Here is a 24,571-nt window from a genome sequence, read left to right as displayed (position 1 = left end):
GTTTCTGCAATACCTTCCAACATCCATGCAGAGGTGGGTTTCAGCAGGTTCTGACCAGTTCTGGAGAACCGGTAGCGGAAATTTTGAGTAGTTCAGAGAACCAGTAGTAAAAATTCTGACTGCCCCTGCCCCTGTCTATTCTCTTCCTCCCAAGCCCCAGCTGATTGGAAGGAAATGGGGATTTTACAGTAACCTTCCCCTGGAGTGGGGCGGGAATGGAGATTTTACAGAATTTTACAGCCACGGCCACCAAACCAAGCCACACCCACAGAACTGGTAGTAAATATTTTTGAAACCCACCACTGCCATCCATGGTGGCACAGTGATTACAATGTTTAGAATGCAGTAGTGCAGTCTAACTCTGCCTACTGCCAGGAGTTTAATCCTGACTAAGGATCCTCAAGGATGACTCAACCTTCCATCCTTCCGAGGTCAGTAAAATGAGGATCCAGATTCTTGGGGGCAATATGCTAACTATGTTAACTGCTTAGAGAGGGCTGTAAACAGTGGTGGGATTCAGCCAGTTCGCACCTATTCGGGAGAACCGGTTGTTGGAAGAAATCTTATTTTGTTTTTTTCCATTTTACAGGGCTAATCCTGTAAGGAAGGCAGGAAGGAAACATTCTGGTGTTGTTTCTAGCCTAATCTTTATTGCCCTGCTTACAGAAACTGCCTCTCTGGTTAACCCTTATTACATTGTAACAGCTAAGGCAAAGCACCCATCCAGGTAAGTGATGTTGAGTTGGCCACGCCCACACAGTCACATGACCACTGAGCCATGCCTACCCAGCTGGTCATTAGGGCAGAGAACCAGTTGTTAAATTATTTGAATCCCACCACTGGCTGTAAAGCACTATAGAGCAATATATAAGTCTGAATGCTATTGCTATCACAGTATTGAAAGTTGACAGCAAATGCTGGGAATTAAATGCAGCTTCTCTAAGATGTTTGGTAGCAAACAAAAGAAAACACATAGATAATTTAAACTACCAAAGAGGTTAAAAATAATGTAAGAATCTCCTCAATCTCCTCCTAAACATTCCCCCAACTGGACAAAAAGAGTTCAAACATCTTGTCCTTTCTCCTCCAGTGACCTTATTAAGAATTGATGCAATCTGGTCAACAAGCAACAGTTTAGGCATATTAATTATGGCAATATTAATGTAAATATTTCTAAATATATGCAACAGGTTTCATTTCCTAGTGAGCAATTGCTCCACAAATGAAGGAATAAGCTTTCCTTCCAAAGACCTTTAAAGGACCTCTGTATATAATGTCCTTAAAAAACGGATGTGTAGTTCTCACTTCCCTTTAACATATTTGAGACCTTTGTTCAGTTAAAAAAGGTTAGAATAGTGTTGTCCTTCTGCAGTTAAGCTTTATAATGGTATTGTGTAATTGGCCATACTTATTAACTTCACCAAATCTTCTTTTGCCATGCAATGCCAGATCCTATTTACTATACATATTTACGTTGAATGCATCGGGATGTTTTTAAACAATACCTGTGCCGATCAGGTTTTTGTGTGGTGCACTGAGGCACAAATTAAGACCAACTTTAAATAGCATGTTGTTGATGCTATTTAATTGCACAATTAACACTTTAAACCATCACAACTGCATAATTTCAGATTCCACATCAACATTATTTTAAGTGTCTTCTTGCTCCAGGTTCAGAAATATATCTTTAACTGGGCTTGTAGTTCAACTTACATCAGAAATTTTGTATAGGTGTGTATAGGTGTGTGGACAAACATGTATTATAAGTAAAATATAAATAAAAATAATCAGGAAGAAGCTGTATACACTTCACATATAATTCAGAAGAAGTGGACCTTGAAGAAATGGACCCAGAAACTGTACCTGCCTGTTATTCATTAAAAATTGAGTTTACTGTTTGAGCTTGAAATAGAATGTGCCTCTTTGATGATTCAGATTTTTTTTTGCAGATTACTACTAATAAGTTGTTCCTGCAGAGATCAATATCTGTTCACTGATGAGCACATGCAAAGCTACAGTTTGTTTAAAAAGTGTTTGTCGAATCAGCTGAGTTTATGAATTGCAGTGATTGGGATGACACAATATTCTGAATGAAAATTAAGCAAGAAATATGAGAAAATTAAGCAAGAAACCTGTATAGTTTGAGGCCAGCCACTTGTGGTTGATTTGATTAGCAAGCACAGTAAATAGATGCAATTAGCAGGTACCTTCTTTGTAAGTAGATAAGATTTTTACAGTGGAATATAGCACTTTCAAGTGGAAACCAATTATTCTGATCCGTTTTATTCTTACATCAGATTCCCACATGGTATTGAACCTGCCTTCCCTTCCCTATTGAAAAACACTTTCTGGCAAAAAGGCCAGAAGATTGAATTCTACTTATTCTAACCTCTCACCAACTTACCGATGAACATGTTATCTGATGAACTGACATTTCTGGGTAATACATGAGCATACCAAGAGATACCCAGAGTTGCGTTTCTTAAAATGAAGTTCTTAATTTGAGTAAGGTTCAATAAATTGAGATTTCTCTGCCAGTCATCAAATGTGCGTCATTCAGCAATGCATTAAGTGATTTACATCAGTCATGCTATAAAACTGAAGGCAAGTACATAGATTTATTTATCAAATCTGTAAGTATAATTTGCATGATGACGGCACAACAAACGACATCCTTTGCTCCACTAAAGTTTCATTCTTCCCACTCAGTTTTGTGTTCAAGTGCTGGTGCTTTTCAGAATGGCAACTTGTCAAGTCACTTCTTAACTGCATGCTGATGCCCAGATATAATGCTTAGAGATGCGCCCCCACTGAACATCTAAGGCCCAATAGGAATTTAGTATTCACAACAAACTTTGCAGCACCACAGAACAGTGGAAGCAATGCTCCACTGGGATTTGATCACAGTGTTTGCAAGAGGGATCAGTTTAATTAATGTAGGTAGTCCTTAACTTAAGACCACAACTGAGCCCAAAATTTCTGTTGCTAAGCGAGACAGCTATTAAGTGAAATTTGTCCCATTTTACAACCTTTTTTGCCATAGTTGTTAAGTGAATCACTGCAGTTAATTAAGTGAATCTGGCTTCCCCATTGACTTTGCTTGTCAGAAGCAAAGATGATCACATGACCCCAGGACACTGTCATAAATCTGAGTCAGCTGCCAAGTACCTCAGTTTTGAACACATGACCATGGGAATGCTACAATAGCAATATCACTTATATTTATATATGATTCCATAGTGATTTACAGCATTCTCTGAAGCAGTTTACAGTGTCAGCATTAATGCCCCAACAATCTGGGAAGGATGGAAGGCTGAGTTAACCTTTAGCCTATCAGTTTGTAATGGTCGTAAGTGTAAAAAACAGTCATAAGTCACTTTTTTCAGTGCCGTTGTAACTTCAAACAGTCACTAAATGAACTGTAGTAAGTCAAGAGTTATGTAATTGGTTCTGGACCCCTGTCTGGCAGTCTCCTCAGCATTACAACTGCTTCTATATACGGTACCTATGTGCAACCCTTTTTTAAAAAATTGAAAGGCATTGAGCAATTTCATTTTTCATACTTTTTTGACCTTGGCACCATCACGTCTTCAGGGATATAAGGGAGTTTACTTTGCAGTGGCCTTGATGCTTAAAACATTTGCTAAACATTTGCTAAAATGACAATAAATCATTTTTTTCTATAAAGGAGAATATGAGGGATATATTAAATCCTCTGTCCCCATATGCCAGGAGTCTGCAACCTTAAACACTCAAAGAGCCATTTGGACCCGTTTCCCACTGAAAAGAAAACACCGGGAGCCACAAAACCCTTCCCATGCCTGACTATTTCTTGAGCGGCCACAAAACTAGCATTTGTAGTTGAATTAAATGTTCTGTTTTCTTCAGAAACTTTTCTTTTCTTGGATTTATCCATGGTTGGACTACTGGGGTTTGAAAAGCTCAATAATCATGTGCTGGCACATTGGGGGCTGTGACACATATTTTGAGCGACAGGGAGCCGCAGCAGAGGGATGAAACAGCCACATTGCTGACCCCTGCCATATGCCAATCATAATATATTTATTAACTTTTTTTCAGAGAAAATGTTACTGTACTTAAAAATATTCAAAGGCCCCATGTTAGCAAGTAAAGAAATGTTTAGAAGAAAGTGGCAACTAATTCAAATACTTAATGTCATTTATGTAACAAAGCAGACTATGGGCCTAATGTTTGGTACATTCTATACTGTAATAGTTATTGTAGAAGTACTAAAAGTAAGAAATATCTTTGAAGCTTTGATCACTAGTGTTACCCTACTGGGCTTTTGTATGTCTGGGATTGACTTGTTTGCTTCTGACCCTTGTCTGCTGTCTGTAGTGAACATTTGTGATGTGCAGGCCTGGATTTTGGCCTCAGTCTTGCCCTACTTGTACCAAGGGAAGCTTGTACCAAGGGAAGTTGGCATGCATTTCCCCCTCAGCATCCATTTCCCCTTCTTCACAGTTGCTTCTCGATTTTTTTTAATGTCAAAGCTTCTCCCTTCCACACGTCTCACATCATAGACTGCCTTGAATTTTATTATTTTAAACAACGTGCAATTTTTTTAACACTCCTAGCAGAAGTTCCAATGTTCTTAGGTTCCTCTTTCTTAAACACCCAAAACAGGAGCAGTGAACGTTTAAAATTCACTATAGAGAGGCCTCCGAGGTTCCCCCGTCAGGAAAACCGTCGGTAGTTGTATTCAACTGACTGCCGTCACTCTAAAAACGGAGAGAACTTTTTTCGGGTTTAGTTAGAAAAGCAAAGTTAAGAAGGCCAGGGAGGGCACGGAATCCGTTCCGTAAAAAAACAGAAATCCATTGCCGGTTTTAGCCGAGGTCTCTGGAGTGGGTGGTTTCCGAGGCGCAGCGGCTCCCCGCCCTCCACTAAGCTTGGGACGCGGAGCTAGCGCCGGCTAGGAGAGCGAGGGCACTGTTGAGCTGAGTGGCCGGACGGCGGGGATGGGCTCGTGTTAGCTGTTTGCTCCGGCTCCGGTTTGCTTTCGCCATGTAAGCGCAGGCTACGGGCGCTCTCCACTTTTCCCTCCTCTGCTGGATCCTTTCTAGGGCAGCCCGGCGGGGATCATGCGGAGAGCCCCGGCGCCCGGGCTGCTGCTCCCGCCGCCGTCACCGCTGTTGCTGCTGCTGGGCTTTTTGGTACTGGACAGGGGCTGCACGGCGCAATACTCCAGCGACTTGTGCAGTTGGAGAGGAAGGTAAGAAGCTCGCTGAGCTAGGGGATGCGTGAGGTTTGGCGGACTTGCCGCCGCTGTAAGGTGTGTTTCCAAAGGTTGGGTCTTTGTCCGGGCATATCCCTGTTCCTGGGATCCTGCTTCCCAAGGTGCGCTCCTGAGGCATCTAGACTTCAGGACACCCCCCCCCCCAACTCCCTTGCTCGATCCGATTTTCTCTGGGTTGCTAAATCGGAGGCGCTAAACGCCGCTTTTAAAGAGAGCGAGGACCCTTTGGGCATCTTTCCTTTCTCTTATGGAGGTGGGGGGGGGCTAGAGGGAGAGATGAAACCCTACTTTGTGGAGGGTCGTTTTTTTCCTTTTCTTCCCTTAAAGCCTGTTTCTCCCTCTGTTGCGATTGGGAGGGTTTGAGTTGGGTTCACAGCGAAACGAACGCCAGGCTTGGGAATCTGGGATCCAGGAGGGTTGGTTCTCTTCCTTCCCCGCTTCATCCCAGAGCTGCCCGGTGTGCGTGTTTGGGACTTAGCGGGTGTGTGTGTGTGTGTGTGTGTTGAGAATCTTAGCAGTCCTCGAAACAGCTCTTCGGAGAAGTTTCGTTCGGAAAGGGAAGGTGGGGGGGGGGCGCATAGTTCCGTGTGGGCTTGCTAGCTCCAGAAGCTCCGGGACACATGGATTTGATTGTTGCAAGGGGGGATAAAAGAAATCCTTTTTTTCTCCCACCACCCCTCGACTGTTTGCTCTGATTTATTGGAAGGAAGAAGGAGAGGGACAGTTTGATTAACATTCCAGGAGTGTTCAGGATGAGTATATTGCCAAAGCAACGAGCGAAGGAGAGGCGGGGGTGGGGAGTGGGAAGCGGGAAGCCGGAGAGCGCTCAGCAGACAAAGGTAGAGTTTCTCTCCTGACCACCGCAACACCCTCCACATCTGTGCAACTCAACACCAGAATAACGTACTTTAAACGTGGTGACCTCCTCCTACCTTTTTGTACTAACTTCAGCTTAACTCGGGTAGGCTTTTTCAGCCGCCCTGGAGGTGGCGGGTGGGGGGGGTGGGGAGGAAAAAAAATGGATAAGGGTTTATAATCGGCTTGTGTTTGAGAATGTGTAAATATTGTTTCGCCCTTATCAAACTTGTGACGCTGGGCTCGCTCGCTCTCTTTTGGCAGCGTGTAGCTATTTTGTGTGTGTGTACGTGCCTGCGCGCGAGGAAATAAACCCCAATAGACCTGCCTTTTCATTAATACCTGAATTTGCGTTGGGCTTGTTTATTTCCTCAAAACGCCTTGGATTACTGAACTTGGGTTTTTGGGTTTACTGGGGGTGGGGAGATTGTTTATTAAGATAGGAAACCTGGACCTTTGCTGTATACATTTTGAAGTTCTTCCCTGGAAACCGTAAAACTGGCATGCCTATATGTAGGCAAGGAGGTCTCCAGAGAAAGGGGGGGGGGTGTTAACGTTCTTCTGAGTTCCTTTGGAGTTCACCTGCTACATTGTATAACACCGATCTCCTAAATGTTCTGAGCTGAGCCTCTGTCTCTCTTACACCTGTGGCATAACGTCACTGCTGCTACTTTAGATTTTAATCAGGATTGCTAACAGAAAGCTCTTGGCCATAATTCTTTAGTTTGCCACAGCTATGTTAATCGTCATGCTTGTGAAATCTTTAAAACTCCTTGGCCTCTAAATTTTGTGTCTGACTCTCCCACCCTCACCCTTCAGTAATACAGGTGGTCCTCAACTTACAACGAACAGTTCGTTTAGCGACTGTTAAAAGTTACACCATGATTTATGACTGTTTTTCACACTTAATCCCTACCGACAGGTGATCAGAATTCAGATGCTTGGCAACTGACTCATATTTATGACAGTTGCAGTGTCCTGGGGTCCTGGGGGTCATGTGATCCCCTTTTAACAAGCAAAGTCAATGGGGAAGCCGGATTCACATAACAACAGTGTTACTAACAACACCTGCAGTGATTTCGCTTAACAAATGTGGCAAGAAAAGGCGTAAAATGGCGCAAACTCAAATGTCCCGCTTAGCAACATAAATGTTGGGCTCAATTGTGGTCATAAGTTAAGGTCTATCTGTACAACTATCATTTGTGTTGTAAATGTTGTACCTTGATGAAGGTATTTTTTTCTTTTATGTACACTGAGAGCATATGCACCAAAACAAATTCCTTGTGTGTCCAATCACACTTGGCCAATAAATTCTATTCTTTAAATCTGTTCTATGGTTTTCAGAAATCTTCTGTAGATCTGAAAAGGCTTTCATTTAGTCATTAATCTATGGCTAAGTGATGTGCATCTGCTACCTGTATTTGAAGTTTACAAAGTAATTTATTTTTAAACAAGTAGAATGGCAGTGAATGCTTTCTTTGGATTTATACAAACTGGAAAGTTTAAATGAATGGAAACTGGAGGCAATATCAGGGCAGTAGCCCCAGGCTTATATGGTGGGGATCAGATTTTTCAGAGAGGGGTGTGTGTGTGTGTGTGTGTGTGTGTGTGTTGCTTTATTTTATGGAAGAGAGAATCCTTTTTGGAAATCCTTTGGAGAAAGGTTGACCTTTAGCTATCACAGATTATCTCACCTGTTAAGAATTGTCACATGCCCTGTAGCAAAATAATTCCATTATCTAGAAAGATAAATCCCTGAAAATAGTGGCATGGAAAACTTGTTGAATGTCATCAGATAATTTTACAAGACCTGTATCTAAAACAAAAGTTCAGCTAATAGAGGGAACCATCTAAAGTTTTGCTGCCACATTCCTGTTGGTATGATTTGCCCCAGAAACAATTCTTAGGCAACAGAGTTGTAATCATAGTAGAACCAACTTCTCTCAACATCAGTATGATCTATTGCTTGAAATTAGTTGTGGACTCCTACCCAGAAATTGCTGTGGCCACTGAATCAAGAATCTACATTTCATATGATTCACAAGTTTACTTGAACTTATTTTGTATATCCATAATTATAGATGTTGAAAGTATGTTAAAGACATTGTGTCTATTCCAGATAGATATTCCAGACCAAAAATTCTTGGAACCATCTTCTGTTTGTTCATGTATTGAATGAACAATGTCTTTCATGCCTGATTTTCCTTTTAATTGACGTTCATAAATGTCTATGCCTGAATTTGATCATATATATGCCCCTTTTCTGAAAATGGGCATTGGCTTGTAGATTTCTCCCAAGATTTCTTTTTAAAATATCACATTTGATTCGGGTGTGATTGTGTGGGGGTAAGATCATATCATTGTCTGGATTATCTCTTCCTAAAATTAGTGGCAACAATATTTCCATAACATAAAATGGAAATATTATTTGGGGGAGGAGCAACCTAAAGAGCATGACTTGCTTTAAGTCACTTCATAAAATAAAAGACAGAGGCAGTATTCCCGATTTATATCTGTCTCTCAGCTGCAACACTAAACCATTAATATATTACTCTACTGATGAATGAAGTCTCTCTTCTGGGCTTGTCAGTGTCCTGAATGCCAGCCACAAGGGATGTGTGTGAGCAGCATGACTCACTTCCCTGTTATGGGCTTACCCAACACTTCCCCCCTCCCCTCCCCAATCTGTCATTAAATATTTTAGTTTCGGGGAATGACGCATGCTTGCTGACACTTGCAATTGCACAAGAAAACATCAGATGTCTGAAAAAAAGATGGAATTGACCAAACAGGTGGTTGTGGTATAAGTCAGACTGCTCTCGCCAGCAGAGTATTATAAGAGAGCGCCAAAGTTTCATGGTTTTATGTTCCATCTCAGGCACCTTCAGGTAGCACTAGGAAAGTCCTATCTGGAACCTTGCTTGGAATTCCTGCCTGTCAATACATTTGGCTGTATAGAAGTTTTTCCTTAGGGCTACCTCTATCTTCCTAAATGTATTAAGATGCATAATGTCCAGCAATAGGCATATGCTTCTGAATTCTAGTCAGTAAAGAGCAAAAGTAGGAGATGACTGTTGCCTTCATATCTTACTCATGCATGGGCTTTGAGTAAGCTTTTTGTTGGCCACCAGTGCAAGGGAGGATGTTGGACTATATAATAGTTCCTTGCAATATTTAGTATTGAAGGCTCAAAGGGGCTTCAGTGTTCATGGAGGTTTTCGTCCAACCCCTCTCAGCCGTTCCTTAAAGTAGTTGTGTTTTTCTTAATATTACACAGCTGCCTTTTACAACTCTGTGATCCTGGGGGGGAAAAAGTTTGGTTTAGTTCCAGCAAGTGCTGTGTGTGTTTTTTCCCCTTTCTCAAAAACACTTTCCCTCCCCTGAGGTACTGCTGATATGTCCTTAATCCAGTGTTTTTCAACCTTGGCATTTTGAAGATGTGTGGACTTCAAATCCACACAACTTTAGGTTGTCAAGATTGCCTTCATTAAAATCCAGTAGGCTGCTATTATAAATTAAAAAAAAAAAGAATGAACTAATGAATATGAAGGGATATATAGGTCACAAATTCAGCTTGGCCTTCTGGAAAGGCAAGTTCAGCAGGGCCAGTGGTGAGAGGGACTCGCCATTTTACTTCAAGAGAAGCAGAAGCTTCTGACTATGTTACCGATGCTGCTTTCCTTTCCAAAATAGCTTTCCTTTCTTCTCTTCTAACATGAGCTGGTGGTCTCTGCTTAGAATCTGTTGACACTGGTGATGAATAAATAGGCATTAATGTGTACATGAGAATTCTTAAGAACGGTTAGCTTTTAAAATTAGTGTTTTTTAAAAGTTTGGAGCAGTTGAGCTTCTCATATCCTAGAATAGCTGTGTGCCCTGCAGATGCATTGGGCTACAGTTCTCAGTATCCCCTGGCCAGCATAAACAACTCTGAATTCTGAAGGCTTTTTGTCCTGCCCTAATTGCCCATCTTCTAAAATTCTGGCACATTTTCTCTAAAGGTTTTTTATACAGTGATTATCCCATTGTTGTATGCAGGATTACAGCCTATTCTTTCTGGCTGTGTAACCTTAGAAGTTATATTTGTTACTGTGGCAGCACATGAGGTCTAAAATACAAGCAGCCACTAATCTGTGGTATCCGGCCTTCAAAGTTAAAGATTTCAATGATAACAGAGGTGTAAATGCCAGGCCTTCCATTTAATGTAAATTCTTCTTTAAAAAACCCCAAACCCTGTTTTTTCCAAGTTGTCAAGCTGTTCCCGTAGCAGGTTGGTTTTAGAAATGCCTGAAGTTCCCATTAGTAGTTATAAATAACATTGTTCTGAACAAAAAGGGGAACCACAGTTTTATATATATTCATAACTACTGTAGCTGTCAATGCATGTTTCACTTTGTAAGAATGAATACTGTTGGCATATCTCAGTTTGGTTTGGAAGTAAACAAGGCAATTTCTTGTCTGTGGGTGGGATTAGATAATTCTGAAGTTTTTCCATTAAGGCTAACTGCCTTACACTGAATGATTTGGCCTTACGGGCCACGCATAGGTAAAACTAAAATACTGCCTGAATGTAATAGTCTTCTATCAGCAAATGGGATGGAAGTGTTATGCATTTTTGTTGTCCTGTTTGTGTAAGAACTTTGTCCATTTATCCTGGCCTTGAAATCAAAGCAACATCATTTTATATTTATAATGAAAGTGAATGCAGGTTTGCTTCTGTTGGAAGAAATATCCATCTGGGTTCCGTTCCAAGTGGGGACAAAGACACTGGAAACATGGAGGCTGCTTGGAAAGATGGTTTAATGGTGGTCAGGATCACATGGCTTGAGTTCCTGAACAGAAAAGGGGATGAGATCCTGTGTGCTCCCTGGCTTTATGCTTTTTCTGAGCTTTGAACTTTCTGGGGCACAGGAAGAGTACCCTGATTGGTTGTCAGACTCCCAGGGGGTGGGGGTCTTAGCTAGCCTTGCTGGCTGATGTAATCTTCCCAGGTGTCATGTGGTGAGTTTCTGTTGCTAGATGGGTCCTATTATGTTGCAGATGATGATGGCCTATTGACAAAGGTGGGGAGAATGAGTTCCTACCTTTGACCTATTGACAAAAGTGGGGGGAAATGAGTGAGCTTGGCTGAGACTTTAATGGCCCATTGACAAAGGTGGGAGGAAGTCAGGAAGCTGCTTTGTCTTTAAAACATATTTCTCCATTTCTCATCCAGGGAAATATATTCTGCCTTTTAAATATTTTCTAAAATATTTCATTCTTCTAGGAGGGGGGGGGTGCTAAATTCCTACACTACAAAACATGGGCAGTTAACTTGCTTGGTTTAATACATTGAATAATCCTTTACGTTCAGTAGATAACAGGAACATGAGATGATTTGGCAATTGGTCCTGGAACTGGCTATATATAAATGTGGATTAGAGAAGTGGCGTTGTTCTTAGTTCAGACATTTGATATCACCATATTTATCCAGAAAGGAAAGATTTGTTAGTCCATCAGACCTCTTAACACCTTCTGATAATGAATCATCTAACCTCTGTCTAGGCAGATGTTTTCTGCCTCCACCAAATCTTTCAAGCCATAGAGAGCTCGCCATCTCCCACAACTCTTGACAGCTTTAACTAGGTCATGAGCTTTTAGCCAAGTCAACTCAAGTTGTTTTGAAATTCATTCAGTATTGTGAATCTATTCAGTAGGAACTTGGTGGTTTTGTATCCTGACTTGCTTGTCTTTTTAATTCTGCTTTATTCCTTTATGGTTTCTTTGATATCATTAGCTTCAATGAAAACAATGCACCCTCTTTCCTTTTAATCACAAGAAAAGCTTGCAGATCTGTGTTTGTGCTTAGTTCCAGAGTCACTGCTAAAAACTTCCAAAGTATGAATAGTGTCTTGCTTTTTTTTTTTTTCAAACTGAAAGGTCACATTTTCGCATTGGAGAAGTTTCAAATAATCCATAGTATTTTGAAGTAGGAACTTCTTCCACTCAGGAAATTACATTAAGGCCATTGATCAAGTATAGGTTATATGTGGATTAATGAGTTTCAGGACTCAGTTTTTTGCACTGGAAAGCTTTTTGTATTTTGGAACAAACAGTGTGATTCTGAGCCAATTGCACTGACTATTGTGAAGAAATGGCAAATTCACACTTTCAAGTAGGACTTTATTTAAATACTGTAGCTCTTGTACTATGCTTGTTCTATTCTGGCTGCATTCAGCCATGTAACAGTCCTGTAAGCTTGGTTGAATTATATTTCTCATTTGATAAATGGAGGTGATCAGGAACCCAGGATTGGTAGGATCAGCAGTTGGTGCCTTGAGAAGTGGTCTTAATTCATTTCTGAGTTTCATAATCTGTCAGCTGTTAAGGTGACTGACAAACTTAGTTTGCAGCCAATAAAATGATGTTATGATGATGCTAATTATTAAAATTTAAGTTTCTTGGCATTTTTTCAAACCTCTGAATTTTGTTGCATCTCCAGCATGGCAAGCATTTTATTTTAAATAAGAATTGTATGTTGTCCCTTGTTTTCTCCCCACATTCCAACTCATATCTCCCACAGCTAATTTCTGCAGAAGATTAACATTAACATTTATATTATTAAAATTGCTTTGATCACTTTTTAATGTAATGTATTGGAAATGTAATGTCTGGTTATGGTACGTAAATGCATTTATGCATTTATTATGTCGATTGGTAGGATTGTCACATAGGGTTGGACTTGAGGCTGAAAGTTGTGTCTAATCCATTTTTCTCAGAAACAGTTTGGTCTTGTTGCTTAATTTATTTTATGTAAGGACTTAAATTGAACCTTACTCCATGGTTTGGAATGGGCTTGATGTTAGCAGACTTGATTAATTTGGCTATTTGAGGCAAGTGCCAATACAATTTAAGAGAATTGGAAGCTTTTCTAAACCCTTAATCCTGAAGCCATTATTTCACTGTAGTTTTCCACAATTGTCTTTCAAGTCTTTCGCAGTGGCTTTTGTCTGAGTGCCTCAAATATTCTTGTAGAATAAATCAAGGCACTTTCATTATAATGTCTCTATCTTTTTTTTTCCCCTAGTGGATTAACTCACGAGTCCCACAGAAAAGATGTTGAACAAGTCTACCTCCGTTGTTCTGAAGGAACCATAGAATGGATGTATCCCACCGGAGCATTGATCGTCAATCTGCGACCCAATATTATCTCTTCCTCTTACAAACATTGGACTGTTTGCATAAAACCTTATAAGAACTCTGCAGGAGCAAATATTTATTTGGAAAAAACTGGAGAACTAAAACTACTGGTCCAAGAGGGAGATCACAGACCTACCAGAGTGTATTGCTTCAACTTTGACCAAGGTGGGCTTTTTGTTGAGGCTACCCCTCAGCAGGACATTAGTAGGAAGATTACAGGCTTCCAGTATGAACTGATAAGCAAGGGGATGGCGTCTGATTTGCACATGATTTCCGGTGAGTTGTGATACTTACTTCTATTTGGCCTTGCATCTGATTTACAGTTTGATTGACTTTTCTCTTTGTACTTGAAAGGTAGCAATGTTGTTCAATCCCAGACAGTCTTCCAAACTAATTCCTTTTACAAAGCAAAAGTGTTGAAAACTTTTAAACATAAACAACATATATAAATAACTTCTTAATGGACCTCCTCCCAAGTCTGTCTGTGCAACTTTTTGCTTGTTCAACTCCAAATGTCGAACTTGTTTGCTTTGCAATTTTTTTTTTTTTGTTTACATTTATACCCCGCCCTTCTCCGAAGACTCAGGGCGGCTTACAGTGTATAAGGCAATAGTCTCATTCTATTTGTATATTTTTACAAATTGTTACCTTGAGGTGCGAGTCACATACCGGTTTATCCATATTGTGGGGTTGCTTCCCTTTCCTGCTCTCCTTATGAATATATTTAGATGATGAGATAGGCTTCATCCCAGTTTAATAACTTAAAAGAGAGGTACACCTATTTATAGGCTTCAGACTTCTTTATACATGGGTTGGTTCTCTATATAGATTTTGCTTCCAAAAAAGAAGTTGGCATCCAAATATTAAAATCGCATGCCCATGGTGTTCCATGCATCCTGTCCGGCAATTCACCCAGGCTGTTGTTGCTCATTCTTTCCCCTCTCCATTTGTTTATTTTTGTTCTTATATTGGGCTATTTAATCTTTGTTGTGGAAGAGTGATGGTTCCTTCTACCTCTCGAATCACCCTACAAGGATCACAGTGTGTGTGTGTGTGTGTGTGTGTGTGTGTGTGTGTGCGCACACACACACACACATACACACACAAACACCCCTTGTGTATATACAATATAAGGGGTGTGGTGTGGTAAGTTATAGTTTTGCTGATTCAGGTCCTATATACAGAGAGGGGCAAAACTGTTTCTTTAAACACGTTATAACTGCCTTGCAGTTGAAAATCATTTTGAGTCATTAATAAACAATCCATCCAATGTTGATGTCTCTGAAAGCAAAGTTGGAAAATAAGGGCACTTGTAAGTGCTACTTCCTTCCTAAAGACCATCACTGATGTGCAAGAAGTGTAACAGTCTTTCAGAGCTAACAATATATATTTTCAACAGTTATCTCTTGCTTCTAGTAGGATGTACTACAGATATTAATAATGATTGCAACAAAACTTATTTTTAGTTTTTGGCATGTTTTTCCTTATTTTTAAACAGGCTTCATTTTTGCTCCTTGCAGCAAAAAATGTCTTATTGTGTAGAATTTTTATCCGTAGTTTTTTTCCTAGTAAGGTTGATTTGGTTCAACTCAAAGTATTAGAAATGTCTGCTTTGTATTGACCTTGATGTGAAAGTGTCTTGACCTCTGGCTGCTATAAAACTGTAATGTCTCTTAGTAGCTGATAGGTGGCGCATTTGCCATTATTACTAACTTAACACATCTTGCTTTCAAAAACATTTGTAATTCAGTAGCATTGACTATCATGCTTTTAAAGTTGAATATTTTAAATATGTCTGTCACTGCTGTAAAATCGCAATTTTTAAATATGTTCTCTGAATTTTCCCCAAAGATTTTTCTTTGTTTTGAAAATCAAACTCCCCCCAATTCCTTTTCCATGTCGCATACAATATAAATGCTGTCCTTCATATTATTTCTCATCGTTATTTGCCTTAGCAGGCTAAACCTCTTAGAACATGTTTCTTTTTCTTTAATTGGCAGTCATTTTTTGATAGTTGGATATTATTTGGGACATCTGAACCAAACATTAGCTCAGCGGATTATTTTATTGTGAACATTTAATGACAAAATAGGAAACATTTCATCCCTTAGGATATTGTTCTTTACACATAAAGTTTTGTTTTTAGTCCAAATTTAGTTTAGTTTTCCACATTTACATGTATCTTCTGGAATGCAGATGTTTAACTTGGTACCCATAGTATTTCCCCTGGTATTGAAGTCCCTTTTTCTCTATATAATGCAATCATAGTAATATTTCTTAAATAAGATTTTCTTCCCAGGTAAATGCATATAGGATTGTGGTCTTAATCTGTTCTTTTCAGGAACTGAAAGTAGATTGCGGTTTTCCCCGTCCCCCCAAGTCAGGCTTGCATACAGTAGATCAGTGGTAGTCAACCTGGTCCCTAACGCCCACTAGTGGGCGTTCCAGCTTTCATGGTGGGAGGTAGGGGTTTTGTCCGATACAGAAGCACTTTCCTTTTTTAAAATTTAATTGACTGTTTAAAAGTTTTCCATAGCATTATTTAAAAACATTTTCATTAGGTTTTCATAAAATTCCCTGTGACAATTTAAATTTCTGAAAATATGCTATTTGTATCAACCGTGCGTAAGTTTAGTTCACGTTACGTAAGTGAAACTAAATGGCGCTATAGTGTGACCGCAAACAAAAGAGCCTCGTCCCAGAATAGCTCGCGCATCTCCCCCCACACTACCCAGCTGTAACAGACAAGCAGACCTGGTAGCCGGCATCCCCCCCAAATCCAATCCATGATGCACGAGAGGCATGCACAGACGACGATACACGGCGCATTACTGTGGAACTGGTGGGTGGTTAGAAAATTTTACTACTAGCAGATACAAAAGTGGGCGGTAGGCATAAAAAGGTTGACTACCCCTGCAGTAGATCCTAGTCTGACATGAGAAAAATAGTCAGTTTGTCCCTTTTATGGATATATTCACATGCTGGACCTCACCATCACCTATTGACCACACCCGAAGCTCTTATAAACAGAAGAACACTGACACCGACATTCCCTAAACTGTGCTGAAGATGTTATCTAGCCTGGTAACGAAACATTTGGAAATCAACCTACAAGCTCGGAGAATGAATTTTCACCCTCATCCTACACCCGAACTATAGATGTTTGCCACTATTGCATGCTGTTTTTTAATAGAAAGAGAAAGGAACTGGCTCTAAAGCTTTGAAAAGTCTTAAAATTGTTAATCTAGCCTTTTCCTAAAATGTTTTATTTTTTTAGTAGACTGACTGCTTTAAAAAAAAAACACTTTTGGATAATATTATTGGAATCTGCCTTTATTTTTGTTCTGCTCTCGTCCTAATCCAGCTGTGATCAAAGTTCATGTGTCATCTTATCCTACTTTAAGGCCCTGCTGTGCCCCTAGTCATAACACTGCTGCGAGAATCAATACATAAGCAAACTATACTTGATGCTGATATATTCAGCATTTTATTATTTGACACTCTACTTTTGATTCAGTCTGCACTTTACAAATAACTGCTGTGAAAACCACTGCCTGTGAATTAGCAGCACATGAACATTCTGTTGCAAATGAATGGATCCTGAGCTACTATGCTACATAGCATTATATATCCAAATTGTCCAGTTTTTGGAAAGTGCTGAGAATAGAAATGGAGCAAGAGACACTATGAATGAAGAAGCCATATTGTATTTACTCCTACCACTCTTTGTAGGCTGGGTTTGTTGCCATGTTGACAGTCCTTATGCTTATGATTGATAGAAACAACTGTACAGTTTCTTCGATTCATCACACTTTATCCCAGGATGAGTTTGAGGCAATATTGTTATGGTGATGTCTTGAGTTCCTCTATGGTAGATACCAACATTCTCGTCAGTTCAGGATCTGGGAATTGAACTGCTTGTTTGCTGAAGTTTGCTATCTTATGGTTAGAATTACATCATAGGAAGAACTAATGCAAGAGTTGCTCAGAAATTCTGCAAGGGAGAAGAGCACGTCATCCTTTTGCTGCTTCTGTCAGTCTTTCCTATGAGCATGACATTAGGAAAAACACCATGCTCAGTGCATTTTCTACATTTTCATCAATAGTTTCTTATTATTATTGTAGTAATAGTCTTGTAAGCAGTTGTGCAGGAAAAGCAGGTGACTAGGACTCTAAATTATCTAAAAATATTTATACAATAGGGAAGAAATTACTATTAGGTTCGAAGGTAACGAGGGAGGATTATGTTCCTATTTGTGAGGGTGGTCTTATTGATACGGTAAGTGGGAGGGGCAGATACGGCGGAAGTGAGGGGTCATATCGATTTTCGGGGGCGCGTGCTCGATGTCTGAAAGCGATCACGCGCTCTGACCCCTCAAACTTCTCCTGTTCCCCGGATGGTCAGGATCCTTAGAGCTTGGGCCTTCGGGTGATGCTGTGCAATGCATGGTCTGTGGTTAACAAAGCCCCCCTCATTTGTGATCTTATACAGGGGGGCTCTGCGGACCTTATGGGCATTTCGGAAACCTGGTTGGCACGGAAGGGGGGTGCCCCTTGTGGAAATGTGCCCACCGGGTTTCCGAGCATTCCATCAACCGAGGGCCCAAGGTAGGGGTGGGGGGGTGGCGGTTGTTATAAAAGAGATTCTAGAACCGAGGGAGATCACTGTTCCTCAGATTGCCGGTTGTGAATCCCTCTTTGTGAAGTGGGGCCATAGAGGTCAGTTGGGTTTGTTGGTCACGTACCTGGCTCCTTGCTGCGTGACAGCAGCCCTGCCCGAGTTGTTGGAGGTGATTGCTGGGGTGGCGGTTGAGACCCCTAGACTTATGGTCATGGGGGACTTTAACCTGCCATCCACCGGCATGTCATCGACGTCGGCTCGGGAGTTCATGGCCTCCATGACGGCCTTGGACCTGACGCAAGTAGTTGATGGTCCTACTCACATTGGGGGAGGCACACTGGATCTGATTTTTATCTCTGGACAGTGGATGAGTGATCTGGTTTTGGGAGATGTAGTCACTGAGCCGTTGTCATGGTCAGATCACTCTCTCCTTCGTCTGGACTTTCGGACCGCCACTCAACACCACAGGGAGATGGGACCAATACGTTGGTTCCGTCCCAGGTGCCTGATGGACCCGGAGAGGTTCCTGACGGAGCTTGGGCCGTTCCCTGAGGATCTTGCCCACGGCACGACTGAAGAACTAGTCGCGGCTTGGGAACTGGCCGCGGCTGGGGCTCTAGACCGTGTTGTGCCTTTGTGGCCTCTGACCCGGCGTAGGTCTCAACCAGCTCCTTGGTTCTCTGAGGAGCTGAGGAATATGAAACACTGGAGAAGACGCCTAGAGAGTGCCTGGAGATCCAGCCGTTCGGAGGCTGATCGGACACTAGTTAGGTCTTATAGTAGGACCTACCTAGTGGCACTGAGGGAAGCGAGGCGTCTTTAGGTCTCCTCCCTCATTGCGTCGGCAAATAACCGCCTGGCCGCCCTGTTTTGGGTGACCCGCTCCCTTCTTCAACAGGGGGTGCGAGATGACCCGCTACAAGGGCATGCCGAGGAGTTTAGTGGTATATCTATACGATAAAATCGCTCAGCTTCGGGATGGTTTGGATCAAAATTGGGTGGATCCAGGTGAGATGTTGGAGACTCGTCTTGTTGAGACTGTTTGGGATGGATTTTATCCTGTGGCTCCCGAGGACATGGACAGGTTGCTGGGGAGGTTGAATGCCACCACATGTTTACTGGACCCTTGCCCCTCCTGGTTGGTGCTGGCCACACAGGAGGTGACACGAGGCTGGCTCCGGGGGATTATAAATGCTTCTTTGTTGGAAGTGGTCGTCCCAGCCACCTTGAAAGAGGCGGTAGTGAGACCCCTCCTCAAGAAGCCTTCCCTGGACCCGGCTGTTTTAGGAAATTATCATCCGGTCTCCAACCTTCGTTTTGTGGCGAAGGTTGTAGAGAGTGTGGTGGCATGTCAATTACCCCGGTACCTGGATGAAACTGTCTATCTAGACCCGTTCCAGTCCGGCTTTCACCCCGGATACAGCACGGAGACGGCTTTAGTCGCGTTGGTTGATGATCTCTGGAGGGCCAGGGATAGGGGTTATTCCTCTGCCTTGGTCCTATTAGACCTCTCAGCGGCTTTTGATACCATCGACCATGGTATCCTGCTGCACCGGTTGGAGGGATTGGGAGTGGGAGGCACCGTTTATCAGTGGTTCTCCTCCTATCTCTCTGATCGGTCACAGACGGTGTTGGCAGGGGGGCAGAGATTGACCCCAAGGCACCTCACTTGTAGGGTGCCACAGGGGTCGATTCTCTTGCCTCTCCTATTCAACATCTATATGAAGCCGCTGGGTGAGATCATCAGTGGTTTTGGGGTGAGGTACCAACTGTACGCTGATGATACTCGGCTGTACTTTTCCACCCCAGGCCACCCCAACAAAGCTATCAAAGTGCTGTCCTGGTGTTTGGAAGCCGTACGGGTCTGGATGGGGAGAAACAGGCTCAATCCCTCCAAGACGGAGTGGCTGTAGATGCCGGCACCCCGGTACAGTCAGTTGCAGCTGCGGCTGACTGTTGGGGGCGAGTCATTGGCCCCAATGGAAAGGGTGCGCAACTTGGGCGTTCTCCTGGATGGACGGCTGTCTTTTGAAGACCATTTGACGGCCGTCTCCAGGAGAGCTTTTTACCAGGTTCGCCTGGTCCGCCAGTTGCGCCTCTTCCTTGACCGGGATGCCCTATGCACGGTCACTCATGCGCTCGTGACATCTCGCTTGGATTACTGCAATGCTCTCTACATGGGGCTCCCCTTGAAGAGCATCCGGAGGCTCCAGTTAGTTCAGAATGCAGCTGTGCGGGTGATAGAGGGAGCCCCTCGTGGCTCCCATGTGACCCCACTCCTGCGCAGGCTGCACTGGCCACCTGTGGCATTTCGGGTGCGCTTCAAGGTCCTGGTTACTATCTTTAAAGCGCTCCATGGCATAGGGCCGGGTTACTTAGGGGACCATCTACTGCCACCGATTGCCTCCCACCGACCCGTACGCTCTCACAGAGAGGGACTCCTTAGGGTGCCGTCCGCCAGGCAGTGCCGGCTGGCGACACCCAGGGGAAGGGCCTTCTCTGTGGGGGCTCCCACCCTCTGGAACGAACTTCCCCCAGGACTCTGCCAACTTCCTGACCTTCGAATCTTTCGCCGCGAGCTTAAGACACATCTATTTATCTGCGCAGGACTGGCCTAGAATTTTAATTTTAATTTAGCTTTTAAATGGGTTTTTTATTATTTTAATTATAATTTTAAATTTGGCCTAATTTAATAAGTTTTTTAAATACTGTTTTTATCTTGTATTTATTCTTGTGTTTTTATCAGGATGTAAACCTCCCTGAGTCCTTTGGGAGATAGGGCGGTATAAAATTTTGATTAAATAAATAAATAAGAAAGGTTTGCATTAGGAAGTTGAACACATGAAAGGCAAGAGTTGTTCCCTCTAATGAAGTCTTTCTCAATCTAATCCAGGATCAACAGACTGTATTACCAATTTACCTATTTCAAATAGAGATAAAACTTTACTAGCAGCATTCCTGATCACTGTGAAGAAAATTAGGAAAATGTATAATTTCCTTTCTACCCCCAATCCCACTGTGCAGTTTCATCAGTTACCTCAGAATGAACAGAGGGCATTTTGGTGAAGAGTTTGTCAAAAGTAACAACTGTGCATACACACACTCTAAGTGGGTTCTGCCTGAGTTTGTTTTTTAATGAAAGGAAGAAAAGTTGGGGGTCCCTTACTGGGTTTGAATAATCTTCCTCTGCAGCTGTTCATCAGGGATTCCAATCCTTTTATTCATTTAAAAAAGCACTTTAGTTTGTGATAGTTTTTTCCATGTATTTTAAGTGCTTAAAAATGTTCTAGTTCTTGGTTTTCCCTGAAAACCTATTCCGTTTCAGAGCCAAGGTCTGCAAACTTAATTTACTGGAATTCAGAAATATAAAAAGCCCTGTTACCTTCAGGGTTTTTAACATATTTTTTTACACAGGCAAGTTAAACTTTAACAAACATTTCTTCTATCTTGATGAGATCTGTTTCTTATAAGGCAGCTGGTTCTGCTGGTTAATGGGCTTCCTATATTTTAATGTCCAGTATGTAGTTGTAGGAATTTATAAATGCCAACATTCAACCATAATCAAGTTAAGGGATAATAACCAAGCATTTCCCATACGATTTTTGCTGAATTGAAGGAATATGCCCCTTGGGTATAGTAGTTCTTCAGGTGTGGTGTAAGGATTTATGGGGGTGGTGACGAGATGGTCTCTCTCCAAACATCTGCATGTGATAAATTATAGACTGGTTCGGTGTAACAGCATTTCCCTACCAGCTGCCTAGGATCTCTTTTGATCCTGTGATTCAGTTCTACTTTCCAGCAGGAAAGTATAACTATATTTTCCAGATGTATTGTATATTGTTGAAAAAAACATAGTAGTCTAACCATAAAAGTCATACTCTCATTCTCCTAAGTCACTGATGGCAAACCTATGATACATGTATCACATGCCATCATTTACCAACTCCTAACAACTATTCTTGCAAATATGGCCAAGAAAGGGGTGGGCTCTTACGTGGCCTCCAAGGTGGATTTGATTTAAATCAAGTTGATTTAAATCATGAGTTAAATCATGATTTAAATCACTAGTAAAAAGACTTGATTTAAATCAACTCAATTTAAATCATAATTTTTAAAGAGCAACTGTCATCTTCTGTCCCGCACTGGCTCCTCCTCTGACCCACAATTGACTCACCCACAGTCCCAATATTGCAGAATATACAGTCTCATGCTACACAACTAAGCCCCATTTCATGCTGAATAAACTAACTTTTTAATGTATCTTAAATAGAAAACTATCTTTAGATTTTTACTCCAAAAGCATTTTATTAAAATAAATTTAAGAAAAATAAAAAAATTGATTTAAATAAAAAAAATCCGATTTAAATTTTTTAAAAATCATTTTTTTTTATTTTTTTTAAAAAAATCATTGATTTTTATCCATCCTGGTGGCCTTCAGAGCATCTGCACATGAACAGGGCTTGCTTTCATGTGGTTTTCAGACGCTGCAGATAATTGCATGAGAATTGTTTCTCTTTTGCTCAGAGGCGGTCAAGTTAGGCACTTTCTGATGTTTGACAGGCCAAGTCAAAAGGATTTGCCATCAGTCTTTTAAGACATGCCAAAAGGGTAGACATAAGTAGTAGTTTATCAGCTACAGAATCTGGGACCTATTTGGGTTTAGCACACCCTGCTATATAAACAACTTCGTTCAAGCAAAGCTACAAGTATCATTATGAAATTTAACCAGAATTCCTTATCTTCCTTATTTAGTAAAGAATGCACTCCGTAAGAGTTACATGGTAGTTTTATTACACAGTAATTTTGACTGCAGGTGATCAAATTTTATAGTTAGCATTCCATATTTAATGTTTACACAGAAGATTTATATGAAGGAAGGCTTTGTGCCTGACTCATTGTTTCTCTCTGCTCTTGTACTGTTCTTTGAAATTCTTCTGAAGTGCTGACCTCTGGATTTGCTTTACTTTGATTTTTTTTTTTAATTAAGACCTTCTGTACCGTTTTCTTATCAGTTGTATGGGAACACCCCTTTAACAGCATTGTTATGGGGGCTCTGGCTATAAAATATTGTCATGTTGACTCTTCAGTTCCAATGATCAGTGGATGGGATTATCCACTGAGCTACCAAACAAAATAATTTCTCCAATCAGTATCTAGCTTCTTGGATTGATTCCCTGTCAACCGATAATCTTAGAAATCTCTCATAATTCCACTTATTTAGCAAGGAAATGAAGGTGTCTTTGATTGCATGCTATAATAAAAACAATCTTAAATACTTTTTAGCTTTTCATAGGTCTCACGTTAAAAAATATTGTGGGCTCAGGTGCACAGGAAAATGTTAAGAGCCTTTTTGGATATGAATCAAGGTATTTAATCCTTTCAGGATTGAACTGCCAGCACTTAGTGCTGGTTACAGTGAATGGCTCAACCCTGGTAATGTCCACAACAGAGAGTACAATATTTTCAGGATGACAAATAACTATTTGGCCTAACACCAACATTTTAATTAGGCTTTAAAGAGTTGCTGATATGTCTGGGCCAGATTCTCTTGTTTTTCACATTTTACTTTAAATGTAATCCTCTTTCCAATAGCAAAAAGTCCAGAAGGGCAAGATTTTTGAAGCAAAGAAATGCCATTTGAACAGTTCTTTGGTGACCTTAAAGAGTCATGATTTGCTTTGGTCTTGAAGTAAGACTTGATTTTTCCTCCTTGTTTTTCTATGTTTGTTTCTATCTTTAATGTCTTTACAGTTGTTGTTGTAATACTATTTATTGTCTCTTCTAATCTCTGAAGTTCTTTGCTAAGTTCCTGAGATCTTGTCTTTCTTGGGTTTGCATTTGGCTTGGATTTCTCTTCTTGGCAAACTCCACTGTTCTGACATCCAGCTTGTTTTCTTCTATTTCTTGATCTCTTTTACATTCATTCTGAACAACCCCAGTTCTTCATGAATGAGATTCAGGACTTCAAAGCAACTCCTAGTGTTTTTGACAATGACGTACATATGCTAAAGACCATACTGTGGAAACTTGTTGGCTTTGTTCTTCCACTTTAGCTTGATTTGGAACTTGCATGTAAGCAGTTCCACAGTCACCTCCAGGACACATTTTGCTGTAATAATAGACCTCTTCTGTTTTCTTTTACCAGTAATTAGTCAATTTGATTTTAGTGTACTCCCTCAGATGGATAAAAAGTGTTTTCTGATTATTTGAAAACTGTATTAACAATGGGGGAAAAGGCCATTGGATTGGTAGAAACCAATAATTTGTTCAGGCCACATAATCCAACTCCATTTTCTTCCTTCTCTTTCCAACATTTTCTAGCCTCCGGTTAAAAGCAGCACAACTTTTTTGTCTGTTCTGTCAATTTCAGATTGAACCTTACCATAAAACTCATTTATCACTTCTCTTTTTTTTGCATCAACATAAACTTGGATAGCTTTCATATTAATGAATTGTCCATGAAGTCTAATTGATATTATTCAGTCGCTTATCATGTTGTATTCAACTACTGATTGTCCTTGACTTTCAACCATTCACATTTAGTGACCATTCAAAATTACCACGGCACTGAAAAAGGTGACTTGTAGCAAGTTTTATGGCCATTGGAGTATCCTCCTGGTCATGTGATCATAATCCAGGCACTTGGCAACTGACCT

The 24,571-nt window shown here is 41.1% G+C and overlaps 1 protein-coding gene across 1 annotated transcript in view; it reads left to right on the top strand.

The window, feature by feature from the left end:
* The first annotated feature begins 4,923 nt into the window (after positions 1–4,923).
* Positions 4,924–24,571, top strand: part of METRNL (meteorin like, glial cell differentiation regulator) — a 40,680-nt gene continuing 21,032 nt past the window's right edge. The window contains exons 1-2 of the mRNA XM_058168127.1: positions 4,924–5,236; positions 13,182–13,570. Of these exons, the coding sequence (XP_058024110.1) occupies positions 5,106–5,236; positions 13,182–13,570 (520 nt within the window). The 5' untranslated portion in view covers positions 4,924–5,105. The remainder of the gene's footprint in view (positions 5,237–13,181; positions 13,571–24,571) is intronic.

Source organism: Ahaetulla prasina, chromosome 2 (assembly GCF_028640845.1).
Source record: "Ahaetulla prasina isolate Xishuangbanna chromosome 2, ASM2864084v1, whole genome shotgun sequence".
Lineage (NCBI taxonomy): Eukaryota > Metazoa > Chordata > Lepidosauria > Squamata > Colubridae > Ahaetulla > Ahaetulla prasina.
Note: the sequence above shows the minus strand (reverse complement) of the source record. Positions and strands in the feature narration are given on the sequence as shown.